At 43.9% G+C, this 21,914-nt stretch overlaps 1 protein-coding gene across 4 annotated transcripts in view; it reads left to right on the top strand.

Moving 5' to 3' along the window:
- SV2C (synaptic vesicle glycoprotein 2C) overlaps nucleotides 1–21,914 on the top strand; it is a 247,434-nt gene that overhangs the window by 151,413 nt on the left and 74,107 nt on the right. For all 4 annotated transcript variants that reach the window (XM_053293614.1, XM_053293612.1, XM_053293611.1 and 1 more), the window contains one exon: nucleotides 1,158–1,309. In XM_053293614.1, coding sequence (XP_053149589.1) covers nucleotides 1,158–1,309 — 152 coding nt within the window. The remainder of the gene's footprint in view (nucleotides 1–1,157; nucleotides 1,310–21,914) is intronic.

Genomic DNA, 21,914 nt, shown 5'->3' with positions numbered 1-21,914 from the left:
AGGAGGGCTTTATTTGTTCTGAACTGGTGTCTGAAATAAGTGTAGAATTGAATGTGAACTAACAAATGAGCTTAATTCAGACAAGACAGAAGTGGATATTCAATAGAACTGCTGATCAGGGAGTAGAAATTCCATCTGTTTTGGACTGGGTTACTTTTGAAGAATTGGGTTTGCAGTTTTGGAGTGCCCCTTGTCCCTGCTTTGTTCCTGGATTCTCAGGTGGTAGGTATGGCCAGGAGTGCTTTTGCCCAGCTTAAGCTAGTGCTCCAACTCCACTCATTACTAAAGGTGAATCTGGTCATGGTTACACACACTTATTTGTTACCTAAATATTTGACTATTGTCACACATTCTCTGTGAGGCTGCCTTTCAAAAGTATTCAGCTGGGCCAAAATACTGAAATAAAAGTTCTGATTAAAACCATACATGTGGTTCCATTATTGTTCTAACTTCACCATCTACCAGTCCATTTCCAGGCTTAATGCAAAGCACTCATTACCTGTAAAGCCTAAATGGCTTGAGACCAGCATATTTAAAAGGACTGTCTCCTTCCATATGATCCTGTCCATCCACTGACATCAACTGGGAAGGCAGTTTGCGTGTCCCACCTCCATCTGATGTTCAATTGGGAGGAATTTGTGAAAAGGCATTATCCATCATGGTGCCCAGGCTCTCTCCCAGCATTTGAGAGAAAGCCAGAGAGATTTCCCTGCCCCTGGAGATCCATCTAGCTCACCCTCTAATGCTATTCTTCCATCTTTTGAAGAAATTTCTTTTATAGAAGCACAGATTTTGAACTTGATTGGAGGTTTGTTATCCTATCCTTGGCTATCCCATGAGGGCAAGTTTAATTTTGCCTGCCACTCTTTTCTATTTTTAAAGTTTAAACTGCTTTGGTTTTAGTTCTTTAATTTTGTTGTTTTAACTTTGGATATTATGGCATTTTTGTTGTAAAACATTTTGATAAATAAGATCATGTTATAATTGCACCAAAGGGTTCAGAGCAGAACTCCCACAACAATTCTCAGATAGGTCTAAACAGTCCTTTGGCATGAGGATACCATTAGTTGAGGGAAAATAGCTACTGTAAGAGATACAGAGCTTGTATATAATGTCATGACTGTCTTCTTTAATATATTCTTTTTGTCTTCAATTAGGATTGGAGGAGCTGTTCCAATTGTATTCTCATATTTTTCTGAAGTACTTGCTCGAGAGAAACGTGGAGAGCACTTGAGTTGGCTTTGCATGTTTTGGATGATTGGGGGCATCTATGCATCTGCCATGGCCTGGGCAATTATTCCTCACTATGGTAAGAAGCACGTCTTTGCTGCATATGAGTTTGTTACCAATGTGCTGTTTAAAGAGAAAAAGTAGTAAGCAGGAGGAGGATGCCCACTGCTTTTCTCTGCAGCTCTCCTCCCCTTCCATCTAACTGAGATTCCAAACTCAAACTTTGCTGAAGACATGGATCTTAAAAGCAGCTGGAAGGAGGAGTTTGGGGGGGGGGGGGAATGGCGGAAGGATCCCCTACCCAACTTCTCCCCTGTTTATAACCAGCACCCAGTGCTGCTTTGCAGTGGAAAATCCACAGCTAGGCTGCTGAAAACAATTTGGCCAATAATGTATTTCTCACCCCAAGAAGTAAGCATTCTTACTAAATAAGGGAACCATCAGGAATGCTTCCTCATGTGCTGCAAGTTGCTACCACTGTGTGATGACTTAGGCTGCACTCCTAAACATTATAAATAGGAACTAAGTCCCATTGAACTCAGTGGGACATTTTGGAGTAAACATGCATAGGATTGTGCTGCACATGTGCCTGTCATACATGCACCAGTCTACACATGTGGAAAGCGTTGTCACAAGTTTTTGGCACATGCCATGAACCAGCCAACCTTTTGATTCACAGGCAACCTTTTGCATTTATAGCATGCAACATATAGTGCCCCCTTGCCAATTAAAGTTAGGGGTTTTTCATCATTCTCTGTAATGTGGAGATGATATTGACCTAATTTATGGATTGTTATGAAGAATCTAAAATAATCCATATAAAGCTCTTTGATCACTTGGGGAAAACACTGTGGACAATATTATGCCACCAAAAGTCAGAAGGCGGAGGCGTGTACTCCCATAAAAGTTGGTAAAGTGATCATGTATCAGTCCCAGTGTCAGCTGGGCAAGTGCCCCACCGGACAGTCAGCCATGATTGATATTGTAAATTGGATCTTAGATTGCTGATCATGGTTGTATGTCAGGCATCCAGCCAACTTTAAAGCCAGGACATGATCACTTCACTGGCTTTTACAGGAGCATGCACATCTCCACCTCCTCACTTTTGGCAGCATAATTAACATTGTCTTATCATGGGAAATGTATGTATGTATCAATCTTTATTGTGGTCTTGGACCAGCATAAAATAGAGTATAGCATTAAAATGGCATTAAAACAGGCTATGCATGGAACTGTGCCTATAGAGGCTAAAAGCTTTACACTGTTATTCAGCTGCTGTGGTAAGCTATTTTAAAACTGAGGTTAGAATGGGTAAAATTAGTGTTAAAAAGGTAAAATGGGTGAGACTATATAAAAGCTTTAAGTGGTTATAATCTTAATATCTTGACATCTTTAAGCTTAAAATCAATCTGTAAAGCTGTAATACTATAACATGCTATATACTATAAAATGCTAAAGCTGAACTGTGAGACCATGTGCTGTGTCAGGCCTGCTTAGGTCTTACTACCTGTCAGGACCTAACAAATTTTACATGCTGCCATGCAGAGCTTGGCAACATTATGTGTGATAAGAGGATTGGAGTCAGAAAGCAGGAGAGAGACATAGAATTGTCTTGAGCGACCTGGTGACCTAGTAGTGGAAGGATGGGGGCGATATGAATGTCTCTGTCGTATGGGCAATGGAGGAGGATGCGCTCCATTGTTTCAACTTGCCCAGAATCGCAAGGGCACAAGCATTCTGAGAAGGGGTCTTCCTGTATCTGCCTTCTAGCATAGCTGAAGGGAGGATACCACAGCGGGCCAGGGTGAAGGCCCTTCTGTGTTTCGGGACTTCCAGCTGCATGAGGCATACAGCGGGAGATGCACTGTATCTTAATCTTTCATTGATGAGGAAGTTCAGGACCCTACCTAGATTGGTTTAGCACTCTATTTCTGTTTTGCATTGTTTGATGAGTGTTTTTGCCTGTTTGTAGCCCATGGAAAGTAAGAGGGGAGGCAGTGTCCCAGAGATGACATTTTAAGTGTCAGTTTCCAGGCATGCGTGTAGACTTCTCAGTTTCCTAGGAGGTGGGCCCATGGGGCCCATGGGAGGAGAGGTCTTGGGGTAGCAAGCATGAATTCTCCCCTGTGCTAAGTAGGTTCCACCGTAGTTTGCATTTGAATGGGAGACTACATGTGAGCACTGTCAGATATTCCCCTTAGGGAATGGGACCGTTCTGGGCAGAGCACCTGCATGCTTGCATGCAGAAGGTCCCAAGTTCCCTCCCTGGCATCTCCAAGATAGGGCTGAGAAGACACTTCTTCCTACAACCTTGGAGAAGCCGCTGCCAGTCTGTGTAGACAATACTGAGCTAGCTGGACCAATGGTCTGGCAATGGTCTGGCATAAGGCAGCTTCCTATGTTCCTATTTCTAAATCTGGAACAGGCACAGGTGTGTTCATTATTCATTATGTATTCATTATTTATTTTTCTAGAAATCACTCTTCATCAATAATTGATCACATGGTTTTAAAAATGGAATATATTTTTTCACTTTGTAAATTGAAGCCCACAATCTAAAATAAAAATCAAGAAACGTTTTACATTTATTATAGCCAAAGCATTGAAGAGTAGCTAACAACAGAGAGCACCAATCAAAAGCTAGTTTATTTAAGTAGATATAAAAAGCAGGACAGTTCACAGGCAAACAAAGCAAAATGATTAAAATGTACAAGTGATATACCTTCCTTCCTGTCTGGTGTTAGACAGGAGGCTTCGGTCTTACATTGTAGTTTAGAAAACAAAAACTTGCATCGTGGTGAAGTCTACACACTCCGAGGAGCCACGCAGCCTGGTCTCAGCTAACAAAGTTAAACTAACACCAAAGTAACATGTTGGAAACAGCAACTTCGAGTGACCCTCCCCTCACCTAACTTGAGGTTAACTATCCCCCCTTGGAGATAGGCAAAACAATCAGAAGCGAAATGTTTTTCCCTCAAGGTAGCAAGTTTTGAAACAATCAGAGCAAGGTTCCTGACAGAGAAGTGAGAGACAAGTGATCCACAAATGAACAGCAAGAGGCCGAGGCCAAAATTGGCTTTTGGAATTGAGGGAAGTTCTGATATGACTCTGGAATGCATTTTTAAGCCAAAGGCCCATTCTATCACATCACCCACCCACCCACCCCTGGGAAAAGTGTTCTGCTGACACTTCCGAAAATGGGACAACATCCAAAAGGTCAAGGTGGCTTAAACATGACCAGTGAGTTTGGGGGTGCATACTAGGAATAGCACAACAAAGTACAAAACGTACACAGGATCAGAACAAACATGGTCCCCAAATACTTCTCATAAAATGAATATGCAAATAGTATAGCAAAGCATTTTCAGCAATCTATCATGACAAATATAAGCATTTCCCTTATTCCTACTTTGTGTGCAGCCCGTTCCCGACACGGGATGCTGCACTGGATAGGCACTGAACCCTACACATAGGAAACATAGGACCTTTCCCCAGCCACACAAACAAAAGGATTCTCAGTTTCTCTCACCTCTTTGCAATTAGGAAGTAGATGAAAATCTTCCACTCTCTCCCCCCACCACAACCCTTCAAAAGAATACAGTGCCCAGGATGGAACAGCCCACCACCACCAAATACCTAACAAACAGGGTAGCTGCTGGCTGGGAATCAGACTTTAATTTCCAAGGCCATCAGGCCAGCCGAGAGCCCAAAGTGTTGTTGGTATTTTTAGAAGATAAAATAATTATTTAGCTCATGCTCTCTTGTACATTAGCTGCACTGGGGAAGGACAATGTGTAGACCAATCTCAATTAATCCACATGTCTGCAACCCCTTCCACCTTCCATGGGGGTGGGGGAATTTGCATCCCAATGTAGGTGTTCACTGATCATTGAAAGACATTTGCCTAGTCAAGCCAGTTACCACTAGCTTTTCTCCTTGTTATACTACTTCTAATAGGAGAATCATAGAGTGAAAGGGCCCTGAGAGGCAGCCATGCCTCCTAAGAAGTTGCTGAGTTGCTACAAAGACAACACAGGACTGACTGTGTTGTTCAACTGACTGATGAACTTGAGCATGAGAGCTTGCTGATGCTACCTGGCAGCCGGGGGCAGCATTGCCTCCCCCAGGAAATCTGGAGGGAGGTTTGAGCATCGCCGCCCCCCCACCTGGCAGCCCTGTGCGGGCATTGCCTCCTCTGGGAAATCCTGGAGCTCCACTGCCCCCAAGAAGTTTACACCCCTGTTTCCAGGTGGATTGGTAGTTGTCCTGTAGTGTTAGTGGGGGCTAGACTCTGTAGGATGAATGATAATCTTAACCAGTAGTTGAGTATGGCCATCCAAACTCTGGCTTCCACTTACACCAGACCTGCCTCTAGATGTAGGCTAGTGTTGGAGACACACCATGGTACTTGGGGAACTGTTCTTAGGAATTTGGACTGGACAAGCTCCAATGGGGTGAAGTTGGAGAAGGGGCCCAGCTGGGCACCATAGAGAAGTTGTGCCAATGGTTTGGCGTCATACTGTAGTGCCTCCTCTTGATTGGAAGAATTTTAGGATGGCAGCAGCACTCCTCTGTGCATTTTGGGCAGGGTGAGAGCTGTGAGCTTTTCTGGTGCTAGAGGCATGGAAGACCACCCCCAGGTACTTAATGCACGAGACTTGCTCAATTTTGTGCCATTTTATATGTCAGGAATGTGTCTTGGGTCTCTTAGCGAAGGCCATGATTTTGGTTTTATGACAGTTGATTTCCAGCTGGTCTTCATTACAGGATTGGACAAGGGCCCTCAGAGCTCTTCTGAGACCTGTGCGGGTGCTGGAGAGAATTCCTGCATGATTTGCACAGAGCAGAGTAGAAGTTAAACAGAAACGGGGCAAGAATGCAGCCTTGTTTGATGCCCTTGTGGGTTGGAATAGTACTTGATATATGATCTTGGGGGTTGCACTGTATGTGTGTTTATGTATGTATCATATTTGAACACCACCCAAAAGTTACATGTCTGGGTGGTTTACAATAACATAAAACAAGTTAGAAATAAAAATTGTAACAAATTTAAAATTTAAGTCTAGTTAAAAAGCTTGGGTGGAAAAAAATGTGTCTTTAAATACTTTTTAAAAGTTGTCAGAGATGGGGAGGCGCATTCCAGGGAGCGCATTCCGGAGTCTCAGGGCAACAACAGAGAAGCACCCCCCCATACACACATACAGTGTAGCCACCAGAATAGCTGGTGGCAACTGCAGACAAACCACTCCAGATGATCTCAATGGGTAATGGGGCTCCTAGTGAAGAAGGTGTTATCTTAAATACCCAGGGCCTAAGTTGCTTAGGGCTTTATAGCAGAAGCAGCTGGTATGGGCACCACGGGGCGGTGGGGAGGGTGGAATGAGAAGCACCTTTAAGGGTGAATTAATAGGTTCTTACCTCTGCTTTCACCCCACCTGAACACTGGTCCACCACTCACTTGGCCGTTGGAGGGGGGATTGGCTCTGTGGAGGCCAGGTGAGCGGCAGAGGCGATCTGCCACCGCAGTGAGTGCTGGGCAGTGCACTGCTGCTCTGAGCAGTATTCAGGTGTGGTGAGAGTGGAGGTAAACACCTATTAATTTACCCATAAAAGTGCCTCTCACCGCCCCCCAGTGGCGCCTGCACCAGCTACTATTGCTTTATAGGTTATAACCAGTACCTTGTATTGTGCCCGGAAACCTATTGGTAGCCAGTGTAGTTCTTTTAATATAGGAGTAATATGGTCTCTCTGAGATGACCCGGAGACCAACCTGACTGCCACATTCTGTACCAACTGCAGTTTCCAGACTGCGTGCAAAGGCAGCCCCACATAGAGCTTATTTCAGTAGTCAAGTCTGGAGATTACCAGCATATGTACTGTTCTGAGGTTATCTCAAGAAACAGACGCAGCTGGCATATCAGCCAAAATTGATAGAAAGCACATCTGGCCACTGCCTCAACCTGGGACACCAGGGAGATGCTTGGTTCCAGAAGCATCCACAGACTGCATACATGTTCCTTCTGGGGAAGTGTGGCCCCATCCAGAACCAGCAGATCAAAACTGTCTCCTGAGTTCCAACCCACACAATAAGTATCTCCATCCTATCTGCATTCATCACTGCCTCCAGGCAGGCATTTAAGGAGGTTATGCTTTCTCCTAATGATGCTGACGTGGAGAAGTAGAGTTTGGTGTCATCAGCATATTGATAACATCCTGCACCATCTCTCCTTATGATCTCTCCCAGAGGTTTCATGTAGATGTTAAAAAGCATTGGAGACAGTATGGAGCTCTGGGAGAGGCCATATAAAAGTTCACATTTTGAAGAACAGCCTCCAAGTGACACCATCTGGCATTTCCCCCAAGAGATAAGAATGGAACAACTGCAAAGCAGTGCCTCCCTTCCTCAGCCACCTTAGACGCTCCAGAACGATACTGTGGTCAATAGTATTGAAAGCCACCAAGATAGCCAAAAGGAGCAACAGAGTGATACTCCCTCTGTCAATTCCCCATTGGTGATTATCCATCAGGCTGACCAAGTCAGTCTCCAACTCATAGCCCACCCAAAAACCAGTTTGAAATGGGTTTAGATAATCAGTTGTCTCCAAGACTGGAGCTGGGAGCTCTCAATTATCTTGCCCAGCCATGGAAGGTTTGAGATAGCGCTATAGTTGCTTAACTCTGAGGGATCCAGTGCAAGCTTCTTCAGAAAAGGTCTAATGATTGTCTCCTTAAAACAGGAAGGCATCTTGCCCTCCCTCAGAGAAGCATTCATAATATCTACCAAGCCTTCTACAACAACCCCCCTACCAGATAGTATAAGCTGTGTTGGACAAGGTTCAATAGAACAGGTGGTAGCAGCTTGTCCTCATCTTCAGGAGTCACAAACTGAAACTGATCCAGCATAACTACATAAAAGAAGTTGTTGGACCCTTCCTCTGAACTTCCTTGGCTGAAGAGAAGAGGCACTGTGGTAATTTCCTTCTAGCTGGAAGGTCACAAGTTCCCCTAATACAAAATTACCAAAAGTATTCTTCTCAGGCCAACAACCAACACAGTCCAAAGGAAAAAGATAAGACATGTGCAGACAGATTTGCAAGCTTGGAAGTTTTTCACATGGGGTTTTTAAAGCTCTTTAACTCGCATCTTCTCCAGAATGGAGGGGGTGCGTTCACATATCGGCCAGATTTACTCCGAAGTCCCTGTGATATATCACGGAACTGTTCACATACAATTCAGGTTCAAAACAAGTTCTTTGCATCTCTCTTCACGGCAGAGGATACTGAGTATATGCCTGTTCCTGAAGCAGGCTTTTTGGGAATGGAGGCTAAAGAACTGAGTCAGATAGTAGTGACAAGAGATGATGTTCTAAACTGTCTGTAAAAACTGAAAACTAACAAATTGCCAGGGCCAGATGGCATCCATCCAAGAGTCCTCAAAGAACTCAAATGTGAAATTGCCGACCTCCTTGCAAAAATATATAACTTATCCCTGCAATCAGGCTCTGTACCGGAGGACTGGAGAGTAGCCAATGTAACACTGATTTTCAAAAAGGGAACCAGAGGCGATCTGGGAAATTACAGGACGGTTAGCTTAGTGTCCGTTCCAGGAAAATTGATGGAAAGCATCCTCAAGGATAAAATTGTAAAGCACATAGAACAACAGGCCCTGCTGGGAGAGAACAGCATGGCTTCTGCAAAGATAAATCTTGCCTCACAAACCCTTTGGAGTTCTTTGAGCGTGTCAGCAAGTGTATGGATCAAGGTGGACATAGTATACCTAGACTTCCAAAAAACTTTCAACAAAGTTCCTCATTAAAGACTCCTGAGAAAACTTAGCAGTCATGAGATAAGGGTACAAGTACATGTGTGGATTGCTAACTGGTTGAAGGAAAGGAAACAGGGTAGGGATAAATGGAGAGTTTTCACAATGGAGGGAAGTAAGAAGTGGGGTCCCCCAGGAATCTGTACTGGGACTGGCACTTTTAAATTTATTTATCAATGATCTAGAAGTTGGGGAAAGCAGTGAGGTGGCCAAATTTTCAAATGATACCAAACTCTTTTGGATAGTGAAATCCAAAATGGATTGTGAGGAGCTCCAAAAGGATCTCTCAAAATTGGGTGAGTGGGCGACAAAATGGCAAATACAGTTCAATGTTGGTAAGTGTAAAGTGATGCACATTGGGACAAAAAACCCAAACCAAGTATACATTGATGGGATCTGAGCTGTCGGTGACTGACCAGGAGAAGGATCTTGGGGTCGTTGTGGACAGCTCGTTGAAAGTGTTGACTCAATGTGCGGCAGCTGTGAAAAAGACCAATTCCATGCTAGGGATCATTAGGAAGGGGATTGAAAATAAAACTGCTAATATTATAATGCCCTTATACAAAACTATGGTGCAGCCACACCTGGAGTACTACGTACAATTCTGGTCACCACATCTAAAAAAGGACATTGTAGAACTGGAAAAGGTGCAGAAGAGGGCAACCAAGATGATCAGGGGCCTAGAGCACCTTTCTTATGAGGCAAGGCTACAACATCTGGAACTTTTCAGTTTAGAAAATAGATGACTGTGGGGAGACATGATAGATGTCTATAAAATCATGCATGGTGTGGAGAAAGTGGATAGAGAGAATTTTTTCTCCCTCTCACATAACACTAGAACCAGGGATCATCCCATGAAATTGATTGCCAGGAAATTTAGAACCAGCAAACGGAAGTATTTTTCACACAATGCATAATCAACTTGTGGCATAATCTGCCACAAGATGTGGTGACAGCCAACAACCTGGATGGCTTTAAGAGGGGTTTATATAACTTCACAGAGGAGTGGTCTATCAACGGCTACTAGTCGGAGGGCTATAGGCCACCTCCAGCCTCAAAGGCAGGATGCCTCTGTGTACCAGTTGTGGGGGAGTAACAGCAGGAGAGAAGGCATTCCCTCAACTCCTGCCTGTAGGCTCCCAGTGGCATCTGGTGGGCCACTGTGTGAAACAGGATGTTGGACTAGATAGGCCTTGGGCCTGATCCAGCAGGGCTGTTCTTATGTTCTTAAAACATGTCTTCAAAACCTGTTAGCCTGCAGACATACATAAATTAGCCATTGATGATACATCTAAAAGGGGGGGAAAGGATCCAATTCACTTTTTATTTCTAAAAGATACCTTGCCTAATTGCCTGGTGGACATTTTTACTTTCTAAGTTTGTCCACTTAGGAAAAACACTAAGTGGATATTTACAAGCCTGGTCTGTATTAGTGCCTTTTGTCATAGAATAGCACTGATAAATGTATTAAAATACATAAATAAAGTGGGAGCTAATTATTAAGAATTAATAACTATACAATATTTATATATTGTTTTTCAGCACAAATGTTCTCAAAGTGACTTACATAGAAAAAATATGGTTCCCTATCCCAAGTGGGCTCATAGTCTAAACCAGAAACACAAGACAGAACAGCAACAGCTACTGGAAAGATGCTGTGCTGGAGCATAGTTGTTCTTCCCCTGATGAATATAAAGGATCCATCAATTTAAAAAATAGCTCTTTGCCCAGTTAGCAGTCTATTTTATAGCGTAGCATTTTTTATAATGGGCATAGGAAAATATTAACGTGAGTGTGATGATTGTTTTAATATTTTTCTCTAGTAAAACTTAATATAAAAAGGAAATTAAAAATTACTTTGAATTATTGAAAATGCTTGGATGTTGGGTGACTTTTAGGAACATAATTTTTTACTTTACCTTAAGGCAAGGCATTTATATACATGATTATAAGAAATTGCTTTCAAAGGTTATTTCGCTTTACTTTAATGTAAATACTTGAATGTTTTTACGGCAGTAGTGGTGTTTTGTTATTTTAACAAAAATGTCAGTGTATCCAAAAACATTTAAAATGTTCTTATGTGCATGCATTGAACTAATTTATCTCTCTCCATGGAAGAATCTGAAGAACATCAAGCAAAGCTAAGTAAGGTTATTTCCCTTTCCAGTGTTGATATTACTATCACATCCAGAAGTCAATTAATTTTTGTTGTGTCTGGTAGCAGCTTCTTTAGCTATCCCAGATCATTCACTGAAGATTCAGCTTCCTTCTAAGCAGAGACGCTCTTACTCCTGGAACTTGGGGCTCTACCCATGGCCTCCAAGGTCTGGGGCCTCCTGCCGCCACGAACCCTCTCCCCCGCTGCGAGCCCTTGTCCCCGTCACTGCAAGGCCGAACCGCCGATCTTTCAAAGTATGCTAGCCACCATGTGTGGACGTCCTTTGCGTCCATAGCGGCAGTTTGGGCAACAGCATAGCACAGAGAGGAGCTCTGTTCCTGAGCTCCTCACTTCCACTGTGCGAATAATTTTTTCTTCTTCGCCCGACTATCGCGGGCTGGAGCGGGTAAGGTGGGCTCGGGCAGCTGGGTGGGTGGGTGGGCGATAGGCGGGGGCGACGGCCTTCTCATGGGCCCTTTTGTCCCGTAATCAATTGGGGGGAGGAGCGGGGAAGGGGATTTTGGAAAGCTGGGAGGGCAGGTGAGCGGGCGGCGGGAGGACAGTCTTCCCCTGCCACCTCTTCCCCCCTCAATCACTGGCCGGGCGGTCTCTGGAGGCGCCGCTGCCATCCTCCGCGGCCGGCCCGGGCCCTTCACGGTCGGCTCTGTCCCGCCGGCCTCCGTTGGCCTCCGTCCCGTCCCCCGTCTCCCCAGCTTGGTCGCTGTCTCTTCTGGGCGAGGCGGCGGCTCTGCCGCCGCCTCGGCCAGTTTCCCCCGCCGGCGCTTCTCCGGCTTCTTCAGGGCGGCCGCTTGTGGCCATCCAAGATGTCCGCCGGGTGCTGGCGGTCGTGGCTCCCTGGCCTGTTCTGGGCATGCGCTTCGCGCATGCCCAGAACCGCCAAGGGAGGCACGAACACACGCTTGGTGTCCGTCCACGGACGGACACCAAGCGTTTTATTAGAGAGGATAAAACATTACAACATAAATAATATAATGAAAAATAACAAAAAAGAAAATTCTTAATACACACACAAACACATACTTCTTCCAAGGAATACTTCTTCACAATACAAACAATTAGACCAAATATCTAAAAATTCCTCTTCTTTACTATTCCACTGAAAAAGAACCAGTCCAAATTAGCTGAAAATGTGTTCTTCCATTGCAGTATAATAATCCTTTTGATAAGTCCCCATACTCTAAAATCCTTACTTCTTGATGTGGAAATGGAAGATAAACTCCATTCACTGGGGGTATAGCCCAAAAGAACATAGATGTCTTTAACAGACAATGATAGCTATTAAATCATATTAAAAATCTTATGAATTTCAGACCAAATTGGAACAATAATAGGACAAAACCAAACCATATGCTTAAGTGTCCCTGCATCCAAATTATACCTCCAACAGCTAGAAGTCTGCAGCCAACCTTTATTAAACATTCTCTGAGGTTCCCAATAAATGCAAAACAAAAATATCTGCCTTTACTAATCATCCTTAACAGGAGATGTAATAGAGACTTAGACTGAAGAGTGCAATATGTCCCACTTGTCTATTTAGAAATGCTGTAATAGTGCAGTCAGTGTTGGGCTGTGTCCAGATAGGAGATTTCTGCAATGCTGCATTTGCAGTTTAGTTGTAGGTAGGAAGTAGTTTGTGCCAAAAGAAAATTGGGCAGGAGGGTTGCAGAGTCCATGCCACATTCTGTTCACATTGAATTATGTTGGACTATATCACCCATGCTGACCCTTCTAATCCTCTGGTGCACTGCCTAACAGGGATTGCCACTGGAATCAGCACAGCCCCCCTGTGGCTTATGGGCATCAGGTGTGATGAATTATTGTGCATGTCTCTTGAGGTATACTCCATCTGGAAGAGCCCATGGGAAAAATTTGTGAAGGGCCTTCATTATTTTCAACATTAGCCTTGTCAGCTAATTTAAAAATTGCTGGTTCAAGAAGTAGCTAAACCCAAGGAAAAGAAATACATCTCTCATATTCTTGGCATGAATTAAAATGCGTATTGAGGCAGGACTTGTTCATATTGGACTTGCTTTAGAATATGTTTAAAACAATAGAAGGTTTGAGTTGATACATCTCCTTGAGTTATATACTAATGATAGCATTCCAAATACAATTCATATGCTTACCTTGGCCTTATAAAACCTCAGAACCAATGCATATGTTCAGAAGAAATATCTGGTATGCTACTCTGAGACACTTTATATCTGACATCCTAAGTAAATTACTCAATATTACTACTCAGGATTAATGCTAAAGGACCAATAAATTTCAACAGGACATCCTCTAGTAAATGTAGTCAGAATCTCAGCCCCTGAAAGCTTCGCATATTAGGGGAAAGAGTTCTAACTCATTTTTTTCTTTAAAATGATAATTTCAGGAGCCCACAAACTTTGGCTGGCCTTAGTGGTCAGCCGTTATATATAAGGCTACAACACTGTCCCGGCCAGTCCTGTCCCATCCTGTGAGATCTCAGGTTGCCCTTCTTTTGGTCCCTGGTCTCAGAGATGTCCATAGTACTAGGGCCCGTGGAAGGGCTTTCTCTGTTGCTGCCCCTTCACTTTGGAATTCTCCCCCCACTCCCAGATTCAGTCTGCCTCCTCCCTTTCAGCCTTTAAAACCTTATTGAAGACATTTCTTTTCTGCCAGGTGTCTGCCCTTTAATTTTTTCTTTTCTTTTTCTTCCCCCACCCTAAATCTCAGATGATGTTCTTGTTTTGTAGACTGCCCTGAATCTGTGGATTGGGCGGTATATTGAATCTTTTAATGAAATTTAAAAAAAAAAAAACCATTGTTAGAAGCAGTGAAAGAAACTCTCACCATTTCTAAGTTCCTCCTCTTGTTATCAACTGACCACATTACTAATTACATTTGTATACCATGTTGGTATAGTGAGAGAGAGTGTGTAAGGAATCGTTGTTTGGAGCTCCATAGCAGTGACACACACACACCCCTGGAAGGAAATGTGACATATTGACACTATGACGTTTTTGAAATGAACTATTGGATTTAATCCTCCTCGTTGGATACACAAAGACCATTTCAAGGAGATCTTATTGATAATATTTTACAAATTTTATTGTGATATATGGATATATTTTATTAATTTAGATTCATTATATTCATTGTGGTCCGGATAGTTTATTCAACCATACAGTTTCATTACTCTTATTATATTAAAATATTGGCATATAATTGGATTCTTTCTTGATGTCTAGGAATCTTTAGCAGTGATGAAAAACTTCCGTAGTTGTCCTCCATGTAAAAGCCAAGAAAAAGAATGTGTTGACAATAGTTTATTATATATACTGTATCTATTTGTCAAATGGATGGATGGGTGGGTGGATCTAGGAATGAAGCAAGCTGTGAATTTGTCTGAGATGAGAGTTCTAAGGCACTCACTGTGTTAAAAACAACAAACCAACTTGTGATAGTTTCACCATTTCAGCTACAATTTCAAATGGTTATACTCTATAGTGTCTCCTCCAATAACTGTGTTAATAGGACATAGGAAGCTGCCTTATATAGTCAGACTATCCAAGTCAGTGTTGTCTACATGGACTGGCAGTGGCAGTTTCAGGTTTCAGGCAGGAGTTTCTCCCAGCACAGCTTGGACATGCTAGGGACTGAGCCTGGGACAGTCTGCATGCAAAGCAGATGCTCCGCCACTGAGCTATGGCATCTCCCAGAAGTGCTTTTTGTTATCATCACAGAATGATCTAAGACAAGCTTTTACTTAAAGAGGAACAATGGCAAAGATCCAAATAACTATGGAACTATTTTTGTTAGCTCAAGGACACTTGACACTTGTTTTTCTCAAATGTCAGCATCACATGACAAACAGCTTTTGAAACAGTGGGAATTTCAAAAGCATTTTGTGATGTGGCATAAGGGTCAACTGTTCTGGGATAAAATACCCAAAATTTCACTGCTCAAGAGCACTCCATACACCTAAACTGCATGGGGAATGTTAATGTGTTGTGGTAGATTACACCACTAACTTCACCCGTACCACTGAACAACCATCTAAGCTATTGGTTTCAGTCGTTTGCAGTGGATCTGATTTGTATCCAGACATGCACATGAGCTACACATTTCCACTGTTGTGCAGAAACAGCCTAAGGAAAGAACTTAAGAAGAGCCTTGTCAATCAAGACTGGTGATCAGCTAGATCAATCCAAACTGGTGATCAACTAGATCAATCTAACACAGAATTCTAAAGCCAAATACATGTTTATATAACTTTCTAATTAAAAAAAAACATGACTGTGCTGGCTTCCCTAGCTATGCTAGCTGCATCATTTCCTTCCAGTGGGCTAGAAATGTATTATAAATCATGGGTTCCTTTTAGGGAACTCTTAATTGGTTTTTCTCTTTTTCTATCCTTCTGCTGCAGTCCCTATGGAGAGATTAGAATCTCTCTGATGTGGTGCATCCAACCAGTCATAAGGCAGGGATGTGCTTACATGGTCCATAATAAAAGAAGAATAAATTATTTTACACCCTGCTGTTACGGCAGTGACTGTGCCCAAGAGAGAGGGAAGCAAACATTCACACCTTGTGCCAGAATTATTTACTGCAACTGTTGCTACACTGACACCAGATTGGATAACTTCAAAATGAAGAATTAAGGAAAGCTAGCTATGTTGTGGCTTCTTGTTCAATACTGAAATCTGCTGCTGCTGCTTCTCCTTCTCCTTCCGTCCTTCCTTTAAAGTGTGGTACTCCTGCCTATGCATACAATTGCAGCCCCATCGGGAAAAGTCGTTATCAAACATTCTTACAATATGCCATGGAAAAGCAATTCCATGGAGCTGTATAGGTCTGACAAATTAAAAATCAATGTATATGGGAAGCAGATATCCCTTTCTGAGAAGATGTTAAGGAAATAATAATACAATTTGTCAACATATTTTTAAAAATGAAGAACCAGCCAGTCTTTCTTTATCTCATAGTGTATGACAGAATGTTCTTATTATTTGTTTGTTATTTCTCCGTGTAAACCGCCCTGAGCCATTTTTGGAAGGGCGGTATTGAAATCGAATGAATGAATGTTCTATCACATACTAGAATGTCTAAGAAATAATCCTGATAGGATAGGAACAGCTTGTTTCTTAATGACTGGAGTCACCTGGGGCAGGGAGCAGGTTTGGCCCCCACTCCAGTGGTATCCTTGAGCGTATTCCTTTATTCTCCTGTATAGGTGAATGGCTGTTACTCATTTCAATGGGGGAAAGTAAGGCTCTCCATTTGGAGACAGTATGTGATGGGGAGGGAAACCCTCTGACACTGGATGACCTGGCCTCCATCATAGGGATATTATGGGTGGAAGGGGAGTACTGTCCTCCCTTTCCCAATTGAAGGCAGAGTTGTCATGGAGGAGACAAGATACTTCTGCTGATGAGTGATGCCTATGAATTGGTTTAGGGATGGGGGAAGGAACACAACTGCTGCTTAGAAGTGGGGGTCTTCTTGTCTGTTTCTGGGGCCAAAGCCCCCTTCCCTTTTATTTTACCTTAGCTTGGAGGGGAGTGGGTTGTCACCAGGGTGATTTACAGATAGCAAGCCTTACAACGCAAAAAGTAGTGTAAACTGCAACGTTTTGTGTGCCAAATTCAAACCTCGGTTGAAATCCATTGTAAGCTACAACGGGGAAATAGAGCTATTTTTCTGTGACGCATATGCGATGTTATAGGGCTACAACGCAGCAACAAAATCTGAAAGAAGGTATCAGAAATGTGAACAGCGTCTTGCTTATAGTGCAGGGACAGCACAGGCAGCGCGGAAGCTCACTTAAGGGATACGTTGTCACACTGTGGTAACATGCAATCTGGAAAGCGCCCTGGATCTTCCACCTTCTGGACATTATGCTACAAGTCTTACTCTCACCGGGAACCAAGGTTTACCCTTCACTATATCATTCCCCTGCTCATCATTAGCACTTTCTCCTGCCTCCCTAAACAAACCCGTGCATCCCATACAATCTTTCTGGGGACTTCCTGCTATCCTCAAATATTCAGAGCACTTCATATGTGTTTTCTTCTAATCTTTGTGACTCTCTAAGGTAAGTAGGTAATCTCTGTAGTCTCTTTTCAGAACAGACTGATGACACACTCCAGAAAGTTCAGAAGTTGAGGAGCACAGCAAGTTCTATGTTGTATGCTTCACCGACTACCAAACCGCAGAAAACTGCCAGGAGGTCGCCTTACCAGATATAGAGGGCCTCTTCCCAGCAACAGTTGCCTTTGGAATGGTCCTTTTGTGACCACAAATTCCAACCAAGATACAAGTTGGGTTGCCAGCTCAGTAAACCAGCCTTTCAGAAACCGTGCCCGAATATCTCCTAGAAGAAGCAATGACTCGGAGGGCTTCAGGACTTGCCTGGCCCCATTCTTGGTGAGCTGTGACAAAGTGACGACGAACCAGTGGGTCCTCACAATTATATGTTTGGGCTATGCCCTGGAGTTTTGTGGGACATGACCAGTGTCCAGGACTGTGGTGAATCTTTGCACCCTGGAGTTGAATCAAGAGGTCACTCCTCTCCTGAAAAAGGATATGATTGAGCCAGTTACCAACCCCGACAGCCCCGGGTTATATTCTTGGTACTTTCTTGTGCCAAAGCCAGACGGCGGTTAGCACCCTATTCTAGACCTCATGGCCCTGAACAAACATTTGATCTACGAAAGGTTCCGAATGCTGTCAGTACCAACCATTAATGACCATCCTGGAAAAGAACACGTGGATGATTTCCCTGGATCTAAAAGATGCGTACTATCATGTTTTGATACACCCTCAGCATCTACACTTCCTGCGGTTTCAGATCAGGGGGATGCCCTATCAATTCAAGGCCTTGCCGTTCGGCCTCACAACCGCACCGAGGGTCTTTACGAAATGTCTGGCCCTGGTGGTGGCGTTTCTGCAGGAGCAAGGTTTGCAGGTGCTGCTGTATCTCGACAATTGGCTCATCTTGGCAAGCACCAGGCGTGCGGTCCTGGACGCCCTCGAGACCGTGATAGATCCCCTGCAGGAGCTGGGTTTATTTGGAAGCCCAGCTCCTGCAGGGTATCTATCACGGTATCTCTCACAGTTATCAAGTTAAAAAAAATCTCGGTTGGAACCCACCCGTTGAATACAGTTCATTGGACTGATATTTGGCATGACCTTGAAAAAAGTCTTCCTTCTGATGGGCCACATAATTACTCTCCAGAGACTGGCAGCTGCTTTCCTAGCCAGTGGCCCATAGACTATGCATTCCATACAGCGCCTGCTGGGTCATATGGCAGCGAGTACATACGTGCTACCTCAAGTGTGTCTTCAAATGTGCATCATTCAGAGGCGGTTTTTCAGAGGCATCATTCAGAGGCGGTTCAATCCCCTTTGGGATCTGGGCCATCTAGAACACACACACCCTCTATGGGTACGGGAGATGGCAGAGTGGTGGACGGAGTTTTGGCACTTGAGTGTCGGTACTCCCTTTCAGGCCCCTTGAGCCCAATGGGTGGTCACAACAGACACATCGGAGCTCGGTTGGCGGTCACACCTGGAAGGGCTTCTTCTTAAGTGGACATTAGTCTCCCAAAGAGAAGACTCGACATATCAATTATCTGGAGCTGTTGGCCATTTTCAACGCTCCCAAAGGCTTCCTGCCCCTGATTGGGGGTCATTCAGTGATAATACAAACAGACAATACCACGGCAAAAGCCTATGTCAATCCACAGGGCGGCACGTCCTCGGGGAGCCTTCTGTTTCTGGCTCTGGACCTTTGGCATTGGTTCATGGCACATGCAGTATCACCTCAGGCAGTTCATATACAGGATGCGCTGAATGTCCAAGTGGACACTCTGAGCAGATTGACAGTGGTCTCCCACAAGTGGGCTTTACACCAAGGTGTTCTCAGGGACATATTTGTAAACTAGGGAGTCCCATCGTTGAACCTATTTGCTTCCCGGGACAATGTGCAATGTGCCCTCTATTGCTCCAGGGGAGGGGAGGGCGAGGGCTCTCTGGGAGATGCCTTCGTCCTATCCTGGAAGGGCTCCATTCTGTATGTATTTCCCCCTCATTTTGATGGTCCTGCACAAACTGAGGGTGGATTGGGCCAGGGCAATCCTGATAACCCTGTGGTGGCCCAGGAGGCCTTGGTCCTGAGGCGCTTGGTGGTAAATTGGAAATTCCTGACTGCCCTGCTGGACCTGCTGTCGCAGGAGAAGGTGAAACATATTCACCCATATGTTTGGTCCCTCCAGCTGACAGCATGGAAGGTCCTGCCGACTTCGCATTGAGACTTGGGGAAGTTCTGGTTGCTGTCAGAAAGCAGTCCACACAGAAATCCTATGATCACAAATGGACTCGTTTCTGTTCCTTCGCTATACTGCATAACTTTGATGCATTTAATCAATCCATTCAAAATATATGTAATTCTCTGTTGTCTCTTAAGGAATTTGATTTATAGCTTTCATCCCTTAAGGTGTATTTGGCTGCCATTGTGGCATGTTCCCCCACTGACCAGACTTCATGGTTTAAAGATCTAGTGGTAAAAGGTTTTCTGAAAGGTTTGACTCATATGTTCCCAGACAATCCTGTCATGTCACTGACCTGGGACCTGTCAGTGGTATTGGCTGGCCTACTACAGCCGCCATTTGAGCCCTTGGCTTCAATTGATCCTCGTCTTCTGACTTGGGAGGTCGCCTTTTTGGTGGCCATGACCTCTGCCAGAAGGATCAGTGAGTTGAGGACCCTGAGGGTTGCTGATGATTGCAGACTAGAATGCCAAAGTTGGAAATGGTAAGGAGGAAAACTCAGTCGGCCTATATGGCCTAGGGAACAGAAACGAAGCAGGAGAATGACTTAGTAGTTTCTGCCAAGCCAATGATCTCTTCATTGCTAACACATTATTCAACCAAAGCGGTGCATATACACATGGACATCACCAGTTGGAGTACACAGAAATCAAATTGATTACATTATTGATGCAAGGAGGTGGAAGAGCTCAGTTATAACAGCAAAGCCATGGCCGGGGGCCAATGGTGGAACAGATCACGAACTGCTCGTGTGCAAGTTCGTCATTATGAGTTTGTCATTATGCAATTGATACCAGGGCAAGGAATGATGCTGTGTTTAGCAGGAGTGTCCTGCAATCCATTTTCAGTTGATGTACTTGTTTCTGAAATAAAAATTTCTGGCAGATTATATTTGCTTCTGTTCTTCCTCCTCCTTGGGTGCTAGCTTGTTATGCGCCCATTTGTGTAGAAGACAGAGACCATGTTGAAGAACTACAGGTTACTCACATGTAACTTTGGTTATTCTAGTGGTCATCTGTACTTCTAGACGCCCTCCCCGCGGGTTTCTCTGAAGCTGGACTCTGTGACTGAGGGGATGAGGAGTGGTGCAGCCGCATATAGCAGCTGGGGGCGGGGTTCCTGTCCAAAGCAGGAGAATTGAGCTTGTTAGGTTTTGACAAGGTCTCTGCATAGCCCATTTGTGTAGAAGTACAGATGACCACTAGAAGAACCCAAGTTACAGATGAGTAACCTGTTGCTCCTTGTAGTGGACTGTGTTCTCCAATCCAAGTCCTCTTGCAAGCATTCTCCCCCAGTTGACAAGGAGGGGTGTAAGTTTGACTCAGTCGCTAGGAGGTTTTACTCTGCCTCTTGCCTGTCCCTGAAAATTGCCAATTAAATGGCATGTATATCAAAATAGCAGCAATCTCTATGGGAATCTCTGAAGGATGATACATCAGACTCGTCTGAAGCCTTTTGGGCCAAGTTCCTAGCCACGTTGTCAAAGTCAGTGGACTTGACTCGTCAACACCTCTTCACAGCCAAACATCTGACTGAAACTGAATCTAAAGTTTTGGCTGGCTGTATTGCACTGAGTTGCCATGTGTGGTTGCGCTCAACAATAGAGCTTACAGTGAAGGACAAAATTGAAAATTTGGCTTTTGACAGGGAAGGGCTCTTCTCCAAAGATACAGACGACACTATCAAGCAATTGAAAAAGTCACACTATGCAACAAAGACTTTTGCACCGCCTACCCAGCAATATTCATCTTTTGGCAGGTATCGCTTCAACTATAAGCAATTTTACCAAGCAAGACCTGCCCCAAACAAGGATAATTAATAACAACAACAACAGAGTTTGGACTAGACAAGTGTGCTGCATTAATAATGAACAGAGGAAGAATAACAAAAACAGAAGGAATAGAACTGCCCAATAGAAGCAACATCAAGAACCTGGACGAGAAAGAACATTACAAATACTTGGGCATTCTCCAGGTTGATAACATCGCACACACTGAAGTTAAAAGAAAAATTGGAAGTGAATACATCAGAAGAATTAGAAAAATCCTCAAGTCCAAACAATGGCGGGAACACCATACAAGCCATAAACACCTGGGCTATACCTGTTATCAGATACACTGCAGGAAAAATAAACTGGACCCAGGCAGAGCTAGAGAGGCTAGATCGTAAGACCAGGAAAATAATGACCATCAATCATGCTCTACACCCTCGCAGTGATATAGATAGGCTATACCTCCCTCGCAGCTCAGGTGGAAGAGGAATGCTGCAAGTCCATCAAACAGAAGAGGAGGAGAAAAGAGGCCTTGAAGAATATATCAAGGACAGTGAAGAAGATGCACTTAAAATGGTCAATAACGAGAAACTATTCAACACCAATGAAACAAAGC

This window comes from Hemicordylus capensis, chromosome 2 (genome assembly GCF_027244095.1).
Source record: "Hemicordylus capensis ecotype Gifberg chromosome 2, rHemCap1.1.pri, whole genome shotgun sequence".
In the NCBI taxonomy this organism is placed as follows: Eukaryota; Metazoa; Chordata; class Lepidosauria; order Squamata; family Cordylidae; genus Hemicordylus; species Hemicordylus capensis.
Note: the sequence above shows the minus strand (reverse complement) of the source record. Positions and strands in the feature narration are given on the sequence as shown.